The following is an 18200-nucleotide window of genomic DNA, read 5'->3' as shown; positions in this document are numbered from 1 at the left end:
GGTACGGCTACTAGCCCTCCACAGCACTGAACATCCCCTCTGTGTTTATTATTGGAACTACAACAGACACAAAATGCTACAAATAATACTTTGATTGCACATATTGGTAGATCGATGCCCTAATCATGACACTAACTTGTGTGAATATGTATACATATACTCTGGCAACGGATATGAATTTGTTATTATTGTTAACGGTGACTAACCAAACACACATCCAATAGCATGGCAATGGAACTCTGAATTGCATGAACACCAAATTGGTTGTCGCCAAAGCCAATGACAAAATATATTACTTTCAAATCCAATAACGAAAACACTTCAATTTACATATGCATCGGACAAGATCCAAACAAATACAAAGGAGTCACCAAATGATGACGATTAGCAGATCCAATGCACACAATAAGATATATGAACCACACCTCCAACGGCAAAATAGGGTGGTGTTGAACAACTGAAACTACAATGAGCAGAATAGGGAGGGTCTTCCACCTCCGAAACTATGCACATCTCTCTCAGCCTTCAATCTCAAGAAATACAATGACAAATTAAATCCAATTCATGATCCATTATAATGCCAAGCCACTTCGTATATAGGCCACCAAAAGTCTAGGGGATTATAATAGGTTCCAATCAGTATTTATTATTTTATTATTTTATCAATTTGGCCCTATATTTATTAATTAGAATAATTAATTAAATGTTCTCTTATTTTATAATTTAAATTTTGGGACCAATTAATTAATTAATTTTATTAAATTATTAGATTTAGTAATTGGAGACATTACAAAATCACAAGCCTGGTTGAGGGTTTTGATTGTGTGATTTCTTGGTTTGAACAAAAGTCTTTGATTCTCGAAGGTTGCATGTACTTGCATGTTTGTTACATGTGTTTTTTGTGAGTTGCATGTTCTTGCATGTGTTGTTTTACCATGTGAAGTCTCGTGTTTTGCCACATGAATATTTTTCTAATGGGTTTTAATAATTTTTTCCTTTAAAATTTTATTTGAAGGGTTTTCACAATTTTTTCCTTCAAAAATTTATGATTCTCTAGTTCGCAAAGTTGCATATAATTCCTTTGTGGGTTTGTAATTTTTCTCTAAAAATTAAATGATAGGTTTTACCGTTTTTCCTCAAAAATGAAGCTTTTTATTCTTTGATCCTTGTCTCAAATTATGTTGTTTAGTTTTGATCAATTTTTCACCTCAAAAAATGTGTATGGTTTTTCCAATTATTCTCATAAAAACTCATGGTTTTCCTGATAGTTTCCTTTAGTATTTGAAGAATTCATTTATCTTTGTAATAAGATTATTATCTTTGCTATAGGATTGCTCTATGTATGATAATTGATTATGGAAAGTTCTTTATTAATAATTACTTATAAAGGATATTATAAGGTTAGTTATGTTCTCCTGCATTTTGTCACCACAAAATGCAAGTAACAACACGAAACTTTTTCAAGCTAGTTTCACGTCTCTCTAAGTTGAATTTGATATTCAATTACTTAATGTTGATCAATCAATCAATTTCAATTCGTATATCAAATCATTTTATTGAAGGCTTTCGTCAAGTTTTTTTCGTTTTGCTTTCTATCGAGCTTTTGCTTTATTTTTGAGGCCTTCATCATCCTTTTCTTTGTTTTTGAGTTAGCATTTGTTGCTTTTTAGTCCTTTAGTTTCACTCATGTCATGGCTTTTGATTCTCCCTTCAAATTGGTCTAACCTAGACCATAATCAGAGTTGTCAATCAAGAGATATGGTCATTTTAGTGCCTCAAAAGTGGACTTTTTTGGTGTGCAACAACATGAATTAAAAATATTATGTTGCATTTTCAATTTGACATTCACTTTTTGAAAAATATCACTTAAATTCACTTTATGTTATGTTTTTAAGCTACTTTACCTTTTAAATTTTCACTTCAAATAACTATAGTGCACTTTATGTTATAATTTTGAGTTGAGTTACTTTTTGATTTTTCACTTAAAGTCACTGTACAAAATATATAGTTTAAGTTTAATTTTTTATTATTAAATCAAATGCTCATTTAAATGTTACTTTTTAAATGATATTTATGTGTTATATTTCTAATATGATATATAAATGTTGTTTATGTCCCATTCAAGTAACATTTTAATGAAATTAAATTGATAAATTGATATATATTTAATAACTTCAAGTTATCAACAGTGGACATTTTATATGCAATTACATGTAAAATCCATCAAAAATGGACATTTTACATGTCATTGACTATAAAGTTCAACTTAACATGCGTAGCACTATCAAAAGTGGGCCTTTTTGGTGTCATTACATCAAAAGATGAGTTTTTGTGTCATTGCATCAAAAAAGTGAGATACAACTTAAAATATGCATCACACCCCAAAAGGTTTGATTTTGACCATATGCATGTTTTAAAATGTGTTATGCACTCCAAAAGGTCTGATTTTCTTTGTTGAGAGTTTTTAAAATGAAATGGACACCCTTGGATGTCCCAAAAAACTAAACCAAATTGCTGAAAGGAATTATGTCAAAAAGTTTGCATTCAACTTCTTATTTCTCCGTTTAATGTTTTAAACCCCTTATAACTCCGGAAACCAAATGTTTATTTGTTTGTTGTGTTTCGTGCATGGAATTGGTATCATACAACATAAACAAAAAAGCAACTACAATAATATGCAAAGTGGAAATGAACTGCTACTAATAAAATGTTATTTTCAGAATTCATAAAACCAAATACATGGCAGATTTATCAAGTCACTAATTACTTCAGCAGTATTGACATAATACTCCAGCCCATGCTTTCAAACTTGCTGCTACAATACTTTGTCCTTCAATCAGTCCACTACCTTCATAATACCATTCCCTCAAACCGGCATAAGCGTCGGACAAGTAGTGAAGAAGATATGCGCAAAATACCAAATCTGCCTGTAGCCGGAAATGCAACTAAACTGCCTGATAATGAAGCCAATAACAAAGAATTCCAAAGGCCAAACCCCAAGGGAATGACGTCTAGAATGTTACAAGAAAGGGTAGACGTCCTCAAATGCCACGAACGGAGCTGCAACTCACACACCAATTTCTTCTCATATTCAACCTGCCTAATGAAGCCACAAATGCTTCCTTTTATTCTATTTCCAAGGGTCCGCTCAACTCATATGGGCAATGTGGGATAAAAGATGTGTAATATATAAAACATATATTAAAATACCCCTTATGTCTCCCTTGGGTACATATCACCATAAAATAAATATTAAAGTAACACTTTAATATTTTACAATTAAATTAGACGTTACTTTAATAAAACTCCAGGCATTAAAATGTATTAGCAAATCGAACTCCGAATAATGCGAGTGATAGCTCATCGGAAAGCTCTCACTAAGGAGTATCAAATCCAATCACCAAAATTGACCTGCACTGTGTCTTGCCCACTTACTAAAATTAGTAAGTATGCCTGAAACTGAGTAAATCAACTTCGTTTTCGCCCAAACTGGAAATGACTAGGCCAAAACACTCCAGGATCCCATTAAACCCTTCGTTAGCCCTCGGGACCATGTAGATCAAAGCTAACGCACACACACTTGGTCAACTGCTAAAATAGAGACATTACAGTCCGCCCCCCTTGAAATTGCTTGTCCTCAAGCAATCTCAGTCTAGCCTGCTGAATAACCTGTTCACTCTCCCATGTAGAATCTTCCTCCGGCAGGTCTTTCCATTTGACCAAATACTCCTTCACTATCCTGTTTCTAAGCTTCCTCTCTCTCGTGTCCAGAATAGCCTCAGGTACTAACACAAGCTTCCCCTCCTCATCCAAAGGGGGTAAATCTGTAGAAAGCACTACACTCTGACCAATGGCTTTCTTAAGCCTAGACACATGAAACACATTGTGCACTCAATTGCCCTCTGGAAGCTCAAGCTCATAGGCGACTTTGCCCACTTTGCGAATCACCCTGTAGGGACCATAAAATCTAGGTTTCAACTTTTCAGCTCCGCTCTTCTTGAGCGATGACTGTCTATATGGTTGTAGCCTCAAGTAAACCATATCCCCTACCTCGAAGCTACACTCTATTCGGTGTTGATCAGCATACAATTTCTGTTGATTCTAGGCCTGTTGTATATTCTCTTTGAGCACTTTCAGGATGTCCTGACTATCCTGCAATAAGTTTTTGGCTTTGGGCACTCTACTGTCCCCCAAAACTAAATCCATGAAGCTAGGTGCTTCATAACCATAAAGTGCCATGAAAGGAGTCATCTTGATGGACATATGATAAGTGGTGTTATAACAATACTCTCCCATATGCAACCATCTGATCCAAGCCTTTTGTTGTGTAGTTACATAGTTCTTCAAATATCCTTCCGTCCATTTATTCACAATCTCTGTTTGCCCATCTGTTTGCGGATGATAACTAGTGGTAGGTGTAAGATCTGTACTACACAACCTAAACAACTCTTGCCAAAAAACACTCATAAACTTACTATCCCGGTCGCTGACAATGAATTTGGGCAGCCCATGTAACCTGAATATCTCTCTAAAGAAAAGATCTGCCACCTGTGTTGTTGTGTAAGTGGACGGAATAGCAAAGAAGTGAGCAAACTTCATCAAGCGGTCCACCACCACATAGATGCAATCCCTTCCCTGCACTCGTGGTAAACCAGTGATGAAGTCCATCGAAATACTTTCCCATTTCCTATCAGGAATGGGCAAGGGCTGTAATAAACCTGCAGGAAATGTGTGCTCTCCCTTATTCTGTTGACAAACCACACACTCCCTGACATACCTCTGAACATCATCCTTGAGCCCTTTCCATGAAAACCGCTCTCGGATCTGCCTATAGGTCTTGAAGACCCCCGGATTTCCAGTTGTGGGTGCATCATGAAATGCCTTCAGTATCATCTCTCTCAAATGTGATGACAGAATCAAATAAACCCTGTCCTGAACTCTGATCAATCCATCTATCACCTCATAACAATCATCCTGTATGGTACCTGAAATCAATCCAGAAGCCCAAGCATCTCCGACATACTCTGCTATAATCCAATCTCTCCAATCTCCTGAAATCTCTGCCAGAGCACATAAGTGGGGTCTCCGAGATAAGGCATCAGCCACCACATTTTTCTTACCTTTGATAAACTCTATGTCAAAGTCATAAGCCTGCAATTTAGTCACCCATTTTTGTTGTCGGTCATTAAGATCACACTGGTTCATGAAGTATTTAATACTGTTGTGATCAATCTTGATCACAAAACATCCACCTACCAAATATGATCGAAATTTGGCCAATGCATGCATTATGGCCAACATCTCCCGGTCATAGACAGAATAACTTTTCTCAAATCCCCGGAGCTTCCTACTCTCGAATGCAATGGGATGCTTCTCCTGCATGAATACTGCTCCAATCCCATCCCCTGATGCATCACAATGAAGTTCAAAAGGCTTCGTGAATTCCGGTAGAGCTAGAACTGGACATGAAGACATTACCTGCTTGAAATGCTCAAAACACCTCTGTACTGCCCCTGTCCACACGAAGGCTCCTTTCCTGGTAAGATCTGTCAAGGGTGTAGCAATCTGTGAGAATCCCTTAACAAACCTCCTATAAAAACCACATAAACCAAAGAATCCCTTAAGCTGTGTAAGGTTTGTGGGAGTAGGCCACTGTACAATAGCTCTAATCTTTTTGGGATCAACCCGAACGCCATCTGCACTAATGATATGCCCAAGGTAAAGGAGCTCAGTCATGCCAAACTCACATTTAGATTCCTTGGCATACAATGACTCTCTCTCTAGAATATATTACACCTCCTCCAGATGATGTAAGTGCTCCTCCCAGATCTTACTGAAGACCAAGATGTCATCAAAGAAGATCAAGACAAATCTCCTCAGCTGCCTCCTGAATACCTGGTTCATACAACTTTGAAATGGAGCAGGTGCATTGGTTAGACCAAATGGCATAACCATGAACTCAAAGTGGCCATAGTGACATCGGAAGGTTGTTTTCTCAATGTCCTTTGCTCTCATCCTGATCTGATGGTATCCAGATCGCAAATCAATTTTGGTGAAGAAGCATGCCCCATGCAACTCATCAACCAGCTCATCAATCCTAGGAATGGGATACCTGTTTTTAATTGTTTTCTTATTCAGTGCCCTGTAATCGATGCACATGCGCATCGTCCCATCCTTCGTCTTTACCAATACTACTGCTGAAGCAAAGGGGCTCTTACTGGGCCTGATATTCCCCATCTCCAACAAATCCTTAATCGCCTTCTCTATCTCATCCTTGTGTTTTTTAGGATGATGATAGGGAGTAATCATAACTGGTTTGGCTCCCTCCTCGAGCTCAATAACATGTTCCATCCCTCTGTCAGGAGGAACCCCATGAGGAATATCGCTAAATACTTTAGCGTGTCTATCAAGTATCTTCTGGATATTTGGTGGATGACTCTTTTCTTGTGGCTCTGGTGAAGTTGGCATAATGTAGCACTCTGCCGCCCACTCTATGTCATCATGACGAAAAAGTCGCTGCATTCTCCTCAAGGACACTACTCTGCAACCTCCATCTGAAAGTCCTCTAAGTACCACAGTTCTGCCCTCATGCTGGAATCTCATCTCCAATTTCGCTAGATTGAGTGTGAACTCAACTAGTGAAGCCATCCATGTCATACCGTGGATGACATCATAATCTCCCATGTCCACAACATAGAAGTCATCCTCCAACTCATAGCCATTTCCAAACCTGATGCGAAGATTAGATATCATGCTCCTCTATCTGTAACCCTCTCCTGGCTACCAACTGTGCATCTATGAAGTTATGTGTAGCCCCAGTGTCAATAAGAGATATCACTTTCTCCCCCTGGATAGTACCCCTGACCTTAAATGTGATTGCCTTTTGGGCCCCTGTCAAGCGTGCCAACGATCTATCATCCTTAGGAATGTTGCTCTCCTCTATAGTGTTACCCTCATCTGAATCGGAGTGTTGATCCTCCCCTTCTGACTCTGACTCTTATGCTGAAAAATACTCCATTTGATTTGCCTTAGCCTTGAGAGAACATTTATGAGATAAGTCCCAAGGCTCTCTACAATGAAAGCACAGCTTCTTCTTTCGAAGTTCATTCAAGGTTTCATTGTCTAGTCCTTTTGATCCTTCTTTGGGTTTGCTATACTCTTTCTGAAACGGTTTTTTGTCTTTGTCCTTGCGGTGGGAAGAGTCTGTTGAATGGTTTTTTCCTTTGTATACCGAAGGGGCTAAATCTCGTGCCTTTTTAGTTGCTTCAGCTAAGGTGAGTGGATCATGTCCCTTCACCCAACCTCGTAATGGATCAGCAAGACCATCACAAAATAACACCACCAATCTCCTAAGAGAGATATCAATAACAAGTATAGACAAGCGCTAAAACTCGGCAATGTAAGCATCCACAGAACCTGATTGTTTTAACTGTGCTAGCTCCTTGAAATGTAACTCGAAATCCTTAGTGTCAAATCTCTCAATCAATGTTTCGGTGAATTCCTCATAACATGTAATCTGATTATGCCCCAAAGTCACCATGCCATGATGCCACCATTCATGTGCAACGCCATCCAAGTGCATAGCCGCATACTTGATAGCCTCCTCCTCAGGCATAGGATTTAGCTGCAAGTATGTATCTACCTTCCGCACCCAAGCTCGTGCAGTCATCTTCCCTGAAGCATCATAATAAGGTAAAGAAAGTTTTCCAACTTTCTTCCTCAACTCGAAATTTTGATTCCTCCCTCCTGCTTTAGGCATGTGTCTCATCCTCAAGTCCATATAATCTCTAAGAGAAATATCCGCCTGAAACTCCGGTCCACTAGCCTCCCACTCCCTCCTGAACTGATCCTGTAACTCAGTAATCTGCGGTTCATTTACTGGTTGAACCGGATCTCTGGATGGGAAAGTGGGTAGAAGAGGTCTCGAGCTCGCAGTCCGTGTTGGGCGTGCAACGTGTCTAAAGTTATCAGCCTCATTCCCATTGTTGCCGTGTCCATTATTACCATTAATGTTATTCTCAGGACCATTGTTGTTGCCTTGGCCTCCATGGTTATTGTTTCCCTCGTTGTTATTGTTTCTGTTGTTGGCATCACCTGGATTAATATTGCCACCCATCTGTCTAGCCATGAGCTGCAACATCATGTCCATTCGCCTATTCTGCTCCTGCTGCATACGTTGCCCCTGCTCTAATATATCCAGTAACTGTCTGAACAGTACCTCCCCCTGATCTGGACCAGCATTTCCGCCTCCGCCTAATCCTGTATTCCTGTCATCTCGATCACCCATATTATTGTCCTGATCAAAGAATATCTCCTCTATGTCTATATGGTTGGATTCAATGTCCACCTACACGGATGTACTATACTATTTGCTTTGCAAGTCTGAAATCCTATTTTGTCTTGCTCTGGTATCGCGAAAATTATAAGACCCCTGTCGCATGCTCAAACATAAATGCTTAGCCTGTGTTTTTTACTTATTTCTGATTTTAGTGTTTTGACATTTCGTCAAACACTTTTTCCCTCTATCCGGCTGTTCCAAATTCCCTATAAGACCTCCACAGGATGGCAGGACTTATAGCTCTGATACCACTGAAATGGACACCCTTGGATGTCCCAAAAAACTAAACCAAATTGCTGAAAGGAATTATGTCAAAAAGTTTGCATTCAACTTCTTATTTCTTCGTTTAATGTTTTAAACCCCTTATAACTCCGGAAATCAAACGTTTATTTGTTTGTTGTGTTTCGTGCATGGAATTGGTATCATACAACATAAACAAGAAAGAAACTACAATGATATGCAAAGTGGAAATGAACTGCTACTAATAAAATATTATTTTCAGAATTCATAAAACCAAATACATGGCAGATTTATCAACTCACTAATTACTTCAGCAGTATTGACATAATACTCCAGCCCATGCTTTCAAACTTGTTGCTACAATACTTTGTCCGTCAATCAGTCCACTACCTTCATAATACCATTCCCTCAAAGCGGTATAAGCGTCGGACAAGTAGTGAAGAAGATATGAGCAAAATACTAAATCTGCCTGTAGCCGGAAAGGCAACTAAACTGCCTGATAATGAAGCCAATAACAAAGAATTCCAAAGGCCAAACCCCAAGAGAATGACGTCTAGAATGTTACAAGAGAGGGTAGACGTCCTCAAATGCCAAGAACGGAGCTGCAACTCACACACCAATTTCTTCTCATATTCAACCTGCCTAATGAAGCCACAAATGCTTCCTTTTATTCTATTTCCAAGGGTCCGCTCAACTCATATGGGCAATGTGGGATAAAAGATGTGTAATATATAAAACATATATTAAAGTACCTCTTATGTCTCCCTTGGGTACACATAACCATAAAATAATTATTAAAGTAACACTTTAATATTTTACAATTAAATTAGACGTTACTTTAATAAAACTTCAAGCATTAAAATGTATTAGCAAATCGGACTACGAATAATTCGAGTGATAGCTCATCAAAAAGCTCTCACCGAGGAGTATCGAATCCAATCACCAAAATTGACCTGCACTGTGTCCTGTCGACTTACTAAAAATAGTAAGTATGCCTGAAACTGAGTAAATCAACTTCGTTTTGGCCCAAACTGGAAATGACTAGGCCAAAACACTCCAGGATCCCATTAAACCCTTCGTTAGCCCTCGGGACCATGCAGAACAAGGCTAACGCACACACACTTGGTCAACTGCTAAAATGGGGACATTACATAAAATATGCAAGTCGCTCCAAATGGTCCAATTTTGATCAAAAGCACATTTTAAAACATGCATAGCACCCTAAATGGTCCGATTTTGGAAGAACACATGCATTTGCTCTCCAAAAACCAGATTTTGCTCATTGTGAGAGATTTACTTGGTGGATTTGCATGAGATCTTTCCCATTAGGGTCGTTTTTGCTTGGCAATGGATTTTCTAACATCAAAAATGGATTTATCTTGCTAAAGAACGTTTTCTCAAACTCCTTCCGAAGGCATGTTTTTGGAAAAATCTTCAAATAAATCCATTTTAAAGTGATTTAAATCACGTTTTTGCAAGGAAAAGAGGCATTTTGGCATATTCAATCATTGGCAATAGATCAAGGGTCATGTTTTTGCATTTGGAAGTGAAAAATGACTTATATTATGCCTTTTATGAATCGCGTTTTTGCTAAAAACACTTTCAAAATTGGGGTTTTAATCCACTTTTATGCATTTTGAAGCCACTTTTTTACATTTGAATCCCTATATATGCATTTGGAGAAGTCGTTTTTGCACTGACAAGTCAAAAATGACTCAAAAACATGCATTTTTTTGTCACGTTTTTGTAAAAGGGCCCAGATTTTTGTATTCAAAGGTTATGTTTTTGTTCAAAAAATGGCATTTCAACCCATACATTTGGATCAAGAGGGGTTTTTTTTGAGTTTTTAACCATGCTCTTGTCTTTGGAGACCACGTTTTTGGCCTTCTAATGTCAAATTCGACCATTGAATGTTCATTACATGCAAGTACTAAAAAAGTCAAAAAGTTGTTTGAAAATCCGGATTTGAGGGAGAATTGGTCTTCAAGTCTATAGAACTTGCTATTTTGGCTCTTTAACCTCCATGTAAGTGGACATTTTCAAACTTGCTCATCAATTCATGTTTATTTTGCTATTTCCATGCACATTATGACTTGATGATTGCCACTTGTTAAAATCAATGCCATGGAAAGTGCATTTTTCCTTCAAAAATGAAGAAATTGTTCATTCTCTTGTTTTTGGTTTTTCCTCAATTTCCAAATTCGAATTTGTGTGTTGAAATGTTTTGCATCTTGACATGTTTGAGTCACTCTCCAAAGGTACATTTTTCTTTTGAGTTTTTGTGTTTTGTGCTTGCTTGTTGGTTTTCTCCACTTTGGAGAAGTTACAAGTTCTTTCCCAAGAACTTGTTGTTGCTTCACTTCATGCATAAGCATCATCACATTCCACTTACATTTTCCAGGGCACAACACTCTGCATCTCATCCGAAAAATGCGATTACATGTTTTCCATCTCATTCACCATCTGCACATGCATGTAATCCCATTTTCCGCTTCCATTTTCACTCATCTCACTTTTTGCATCCATTCACATGACACAATTACACAAAATGCCTTATGTGTAATTGCATCTCAAAGGTCTGAATTTGATTAAAAGTCACTTTTTGAAAAGTCAAAAGGATGTCATTTTCATCTTTCATGCACTTTGACTTCACCTTTTCACCTAAGATTACTATAAAGTTCATTTTCCCTCAAACTTCAATCCATTTTTACCTCTCGATATGCATTCGCGCCTCCATAAGCAAATACATACTTTTCCATTTTTCACATCTTTCCATGCTTTGCACCTCATCTTCCATTTGCACTTCAATGTAAAAGCTCATCCACCATCCGCCTTCACATTCCATCTCATCCTTCATCCCTTGTTACATGTTGCACTTACATGTAATCATTTTTCATGCAATAACGTCGTGAAAACCCTAAGTCACATTTTTGAAATCAGCAATCTCCATTTGCACACATTCCCATGTGTCAAGCACTTTACTTAGGAAAAAAAATAAAACGAGGTAAAGGTGTTGATGGAAAGTTGTTCCGACTTTACATCTAGACACCATCAAGAAGGTTTTCAAAGTGTCAAAGACTCCAGTTTGTGTTGATCTACAAAGGAGAATTCACGACAACTTGAGCGAGAAAAGCTACATCACATCAAGTTTTCAAATGACAATGGACAATTCATCAAAGCAAAGGTTATCAAAAGACGCAACACCATGGTTATCAAGGTGAATGTAGCAGTACAAAGTACAGGAACTCTCGATCCTGTGATCATTTGGGATTGCACCGTCAAGTACAAGGCCCTTCAGAACAATCCGTAGGATTGTTTCTTTCTCTTCCGTCTTCTTTCTTCTACTTCCATGTTTGTAGTTGGAGAGGATGCAATTATATGTAATGTGAGTTATATGTACTTGAAAAGATGTAATGCGAGTTGCATGTGCAATTGCATGTAACCCTATGCTTTCTCTTTTAGTTAGACTAGGTCAAAGTTGGTTGAGTTGCTCCCACTTTTTTTCAACTCCTGTGCCTATATAAAGGAGTGCCCCCTCATTGTAAAAATCATCTTTTGTTGTATGTAAGAAATCTCTATCACATTTGTGCAAGCATAACTTTGATTGTGTAGCACAAATCTGGTAGAAAGGTGAATAAAAGAAGCAATTGAATTCGAAGATTTGACTGGAAGCAATTGTGATAGAGCAAATTAGAAGCTTTGACTATAATTTGTGCCTATTTTCTTGATTCATGTTATTATTGTGTGTTCAATAAAAGAGCATAGTGATTTAAGAAGCAATCGAAGCCGAAGCTTTGGCTGAGAGTGGTTGTGGAAAGATATAGCAAGAAGTTTTGTCTGTATCTTATACTTCTTTCTTAATTCGCAAAATAGTTAAGTTATTCTTACTTTTAGGCATCTTTGTGCCCTAATTGTAAAGCTTTTCCATATAGAAGTACGACCAGACTTAGAGCCAAACCAGTACATTTTCAGCTAGCCTCTAAGTTAGTAAAGGTTTATCGGTACCACTATTTCCAGCTCTTCGTAGAACTGTAGTTAGAGATTCACCTTGCCCATTACTCGCTCCACAAGTAAGTGGATTCTTTCTTGAAAGATAAGAAGAAAGGATATTGATAACACCCATTTTATAAAATCTCTCGACTTCTTGCTTACCTTGAGTTGATCCAAGGAACGGTGAGAAGGGGGAGCCTTCCCTTTAAGGTAGAAGAGACTCTATCTCACACGCTGTGGCTAGTCATCCTATTTCGCAACTAGATTTTTACCCAAAACTACCAGTTGCAAAATATCCACCCAACAAGTTAAATGAATGGGGACCAAGGACATTCTTAAATTCTATTAAATATTTATCTTTAAAATGGTGCCTAAGACTTGGGAGTTTGCTAAGTCAAAGCATGACAACAACAAAAAGAAAATATAATGATCATTAAAGTGCCTTTTTGATGAAGTCTCATGATTCGAGTATGTTGGAAATATAAAAGCTAAGGCAAGGAAATCGAACCATTATGTGGATTAATGAATTTGTTTGTTTGATAAGTCACTAGAGTATGTCCAAGGGTTTCAATATTTGCTAGGAGAATTGGTAATTCTTCATAGTTTTGGCACTTTGAATTGGTGAAAGACCCAAAGAAATTGTGCAATTCAGTTATGGTTTCAGCCAAGAGCCATTAAAGAGCTTAAATTCAAAGTATTTTGATAGATTTCCAGACCAGATTCAAGATCATTTGCAAATTACAATAGCTAGAGGAGTAAGAGTGATGCTACGCAATCTCTAGAATATATCTATGAGCTTTCTAAGGTCATCATATAGAAATAATCAGCACGGGGTTTATCAGCATTGGTGTGAGGTTTCCTGGATCAAACGCACAGCATCTACCCCATCATTCCATACCATATTGGACGTTGGGCTGGTAGTGATATTTGCAATCAGAAAATTGGATAGTTTTGGCTTAATACATGGGCTGAATTTCATCATTGGGTTTCATTAATTTTGCAATAACATTTCAATATTTGAGTTCGGAAAAATAAGAAGGCATTGCATAAATTTATTTTTAATAAACATTTACAATTTATGCTTTGGAATGTTGGTTTAGTTTTTTGTCCAGTTCCTTACGAGTGTGGTTGGTGTTTATTACCACAATCGAAAAGACCAAAGACTAATATTCCCAAAAAAAATTCAAAAGGAACTCAATTAGTTGCTAGGTTGTATTGAGGTAGAGCCAGCAGGGCTCATCACATGGTACAATTGGGGTCTCGTATCAAACCTAAAATTGTTAAAAACTGGATTGTTTACATAATTGCATTAACAATGAACTCTTCAATAGAGTTTATAGATGCTAATTATAGCATAGTCTAAAAAATAAAATTAATTGAGAAAAACTAAAAAGAAGCCTAAATGACCATTAACTAAGGTTCTAGAAGAAACAGGCTAAATGTAACAAGAACCTAAGATACTAAAAATATTCTAATGCCCTCCTTTAAAAGTAATTTTATCAACTACCCTGTAGAAGACTGTGTCTTGTAATCACAAATATATCAAAACACTCTACTACTGCTGAGACCCTGCTTGGATATGTAGAATGTCGATGTCCAAGGGTAGCTGAGACAGCGGTCCCCTTCTTCAAAATGATTTGCAACCAGAAAGTAAAGCCTGTCAGTAACTCTTCTACTGACCCTCCCAGGATCTAGAAAACAATTAACCAGAAATTATCCCAGAAATATCGAACATCCAACCTGATGTTGGATAACTAAATTGTCCTTTCCTGGAAACAGGGAGACACTAAAAAACAGCTTGGGAACCCTCCAAACTATTGCAAATGAGCAGAATGTCCCCAAAATGAACTGCAAAGTGCCATGAATTGAAGAGTATAAAGCTTTTTTTTTTGGAGAAAAACAGTAAAAACCCTTAAATAATGTCTCACGCGAACTTTGTGTATTACACAAACTAGAAACGATTTTTGAGGAGAAAAATTGACCAAAACCAAACATGATTTTTGAGGTGAAAAATGAATCAAAACCCAACAGAAGCAGTGATATGGATTAGAGAACACAGAACTCCAAAAAACAGTAAAACTCAACTACTCATAAAAAAATTTCCAGAGAAGAAGAGGCTACAAATTTTTGATTAAAAAAATTCCTCAATTTTTTGAAACCCCATCAACCTACTTTGATACCATGAAATTGTGAAAAAACAGATTGTTAACATAATTGCATTAACAAAGAACTCTTAATAAGAGTTTATAGACGCTGATTATAGCAGTCTAAGAATAGGCTTAACTGATAAAAACTAAAAAGAAAGCCTAAATAACCACTAACTAAAGTTCTAGAAGAACGGGCTAAATATAGCAAGAACCTAAGATACTAAAAATATTCTAATAAAACCTGCCTGCTAATCACTGTGAGTTCATACAGGCCTATAATTGCTGATTTTATGCCCCTTGCAGCCTGAATTATGGCTCTGATCTGCAAATACAATGGTCTGTGTCCAAGCTGGGCATGTTTCTACAAGCCCTAGGGATGTACAGCTAGCTGGGGTTGAATAAAATAAGTAAAAAATCACAACTAACCTCACTGATCTGCTATTTTGATATTCAAATTCCTTTCCAAAGAAACCTATGAAAACAGAAGCCAATTCCTGATGCCAATGATAAACAATGCTGCTCTATTCTATTTCCTGACAACCTAGAGAGTTGAGGTTACGCCCAACTCCAATTTCTTCCAGGAGAATTCATTCCTGAAGGCCAAATTCTGATTCAAACCCTCATGGAAGCTCAAATCACAATGCTGCTGTGACAACAATAAACTATTAAACATGGATGATCTCCGAATGCCTCCAAAATCCTCCTTTTTAAAATTTTCTTTCCCTCCCAAAATGCTTTGAATTATTTATGGTTTCTCCATATTTTATATTATAAACTTTACCAAGTTTTATTTTAATTTTTTCCCAATCTAGGAATTTGATCCACATGAGGGCCTTATTTACCATTATAAAATGGCCCCACTTTAAGTTATTTACCTCCTAGGAACTAGTGCCATGACCCTCTTGATTATAACGTATTATTATTATATTATAAAGTGACTATAATGGAACACTTTAATATTATTTTATTTAGTCTTAAATAGTTTAATTATTGCGAACTTATTCATAACTCACTCATTGTGAACCCAATATGAGTTTTGTCTGCACTGATGTTGTTTGATAACTGCGAGCTAACAAACTCTTCCTAAAATTTAAGAACCCTTCCTAAAATAAAGGAATTGTGCCAAAAGTCCCTAGGTTGATCCCAGAAGTCTCTCGCCACATCCCAGTCAATCCCTAAAAAAAGAGATTCCTCCTAAAGTAACTGCTAGCCTATGGAAACCCATATAATAGGCCAATCCTCCAAGAAACACTGACACTAAGGAAGATGCAGATATGGCGGGGCATTACAGCTAGAAAAAGGATACCAACACTAGGGACTTCTCCAAGCTAACTCAGTTTGTAATTGTTACAAGTACTTTGATGTGGATTTCTCTTTTGAATTAAAAGCAATCCTAATCAGGTTATTAGTTGGATATAGAGATTTTTCTCCTGAATAAATGAATCTCAGTTTAATCAGTTGGATATAGAGATTTTTCTCCTGAATAAATGAATCTCAGTTTAATCAGAAACTTAAGTTCCCTACAGGCACACAATATAAGAAAAGAAAAAAGTACCTTGCTCAAGTTGATCAACACGATGCATCAATGCAGAAATGTTGTTAGCACTATCCCCCATGGCTGTTCCAATCAAACACAATATACCAGTAACATAAGTTTCTCCAAAATATTGCATAGAAAGTTTCCTACATGAGTAAAGAATGATTTTGTTCCTTACATATTAACAAGCTATTTGATATTCTTCCTTACATATCAATGAGCTATTTGATCTTGTTCCTTACATATTAATGAGTTATTTCAATGTCACAAAATGAAAAACATAGCTATACTATCTGAACAAGGAAAATAGAGCTAACACAATTGTAAAACATCATGGTTTCTTGCATACAAGATCAATTAACTAAACTACAAGCAGAATATCAATAAATATGAGTATGTCAACAATCCTCAATAGTTGCCAATTCCAACCAAAGGGCATACATGTACTTGCTTTTGGTTTGTTACCATTTTTTGGCAAAGGACATTAATTTTATTGATATGACACACAGCAAATGAACGCATATCAGTTCCCAATGTGCCATTTGGTATCCATTATTTTCCTACAGACCAAAATATGTATTGCTTCCAAAAAACTGCTTAAGTCAGAGGCCCGAGACAATTAATAATTACAAAAATTCAAAACATTCTAATGGTTTCTACAAATGGAATAGTTTTTTTAAATGAGGTCTCATGTCAAGTCTGTATGCAAAAAAAAACTGATCTCCAAAGAGCATAGGATTGATAATACTAATGTTTTGAAGGGGGGTTGAAGTAGTTTCAAAAGCAATGGAAGGGTGAAATGAAAGAAACAAGGTTACCAGGAGACTGGGGTACTTGGAGACGTTGGAGACTGGTACTGGTACTGGTGCGACTAATTTTCAAAAATAGGAGACGAGGGTACTTGGAGACGTTAATTGTTGTTAAAAATAATTTAATAATTTCTAGAAAATATCATGACAGAGAATTTTGAAAACAAGAACAGTGGTATTATAACATTAAGTTTAGATACACAAAAGTCAAAAGTCATTGTGTTGAAGGGTGAAAGAATTCAAAACTCAATATATATTTTATATTAGATGCCTAAAGATATGGGATGTGTGACTATGAGAAATTTTGTATTGTTCGTCTGAAATTGGAAAAGGTTCGCATGGATTTGTCCCTGTAAGATACTTGAGAAGGTTGGAGATACCCAGTGGCTTCCATTATTTCCAACAATTGAGTTGATGTTATGCAAATATCTCTTATTACCATTTATGTGATCTCTTTAAATGAAGAGTTGTTAGTAGATCATAACACTACAAGAAAAGGAAATAATTATACATCATTGACAAGTCTTTCTAGAGGCAATTGAGCAAATTGATTGGAAAACTATAGTGGCTATCATGATCATTACTAAACATATAAGTAATAACAATTTTTAAGGGTTGATGATAGAGGATAAGATTTAGGAGTTTTTATGATGCCTTCTGCTCAATATTTTTGGTGGGAGACATGAATTGTTTGTTGGGGGACTTTGGAGATGGCAACCAAAACCTTGTGCATCCAAACATATTTGGGGATGTCTCTGGTACCTAGAAACGTCTCTCCAGTACTTGGGGGTGTCTGAGATGCATCTCAGGGTGTAGGAGATGGGTCTCCTGGTAACTATGGAAAGAAAGTTTCACAGAGGACTTGGGGTGATTTCAAAATTGGCACTTGGGGCAATTTCACCCAAGCCAGGAAAAAGTACAGAATCTGAAAGGATTCTTCCCTCCTGACTCTTCAGCTTCTGATTTGATGGGAATGTAAGGGCAATCTTTCGAAGACTTAATATATATTATAAACCAATAGGTGTCCAAGACAAGGTGGGAGGAAAACAATTAAAAATTGTACCGTTCTAGAATTCAACAAAGAGGAAGCAATTGAATGTTGTATCACCCAAAATTAGAAGCTGAAGCAGTCATACCAC

The 18200-nt window shown here is 37.0% G+C and overlaps 1 protein-coding gene across 6 annotated transcripts in view; it reads right to left on the bottom strand.

The window, feature by feature from the left end:
* MEE13 (myosin heavy chain-like protein) overlaps positions 1 to 18200 on the bottom strand; it is a 263268-nt gene that overhangs the window by 235195 nt on the left and 9873 nt on the right. For all 6 annotated transcript variants that reach the window (XM_089833370.1, XM_089833374.1, XM_089833369.1 and 3 more), the window contains exon 2: positions 16271 to 16333. In XM_089833370.1, coding sequence (XP_089689496.1) covers positions 16271 to 16331 — 61 coding nt within the window. In that variant the 5' untranslated portion in view covers positions 16332 to 16333. The remainder of the gene's footprint in view (positions 1 to 16270; positions 16334 to 18200) is intronic.

This window comes from Cupressus sempervirens, chromosome 5 (assembly GCF_028749045.1).
Source record: "Cupressus sempervirens isolate cs-2001-9-10 chromosome 5, ASM2874904v1, whole genome shotgun sequence".
Taxonomy (NCBI): Eukaryota; Viridiplantae; Streptophyta; class Pinopsida; order Cupressales; family Cupressaceae; genus Cupressus; species Cupressus sempervirens.
This window is presented reverse-complemented; position numbering and strand designations above follow the sequence as displayed.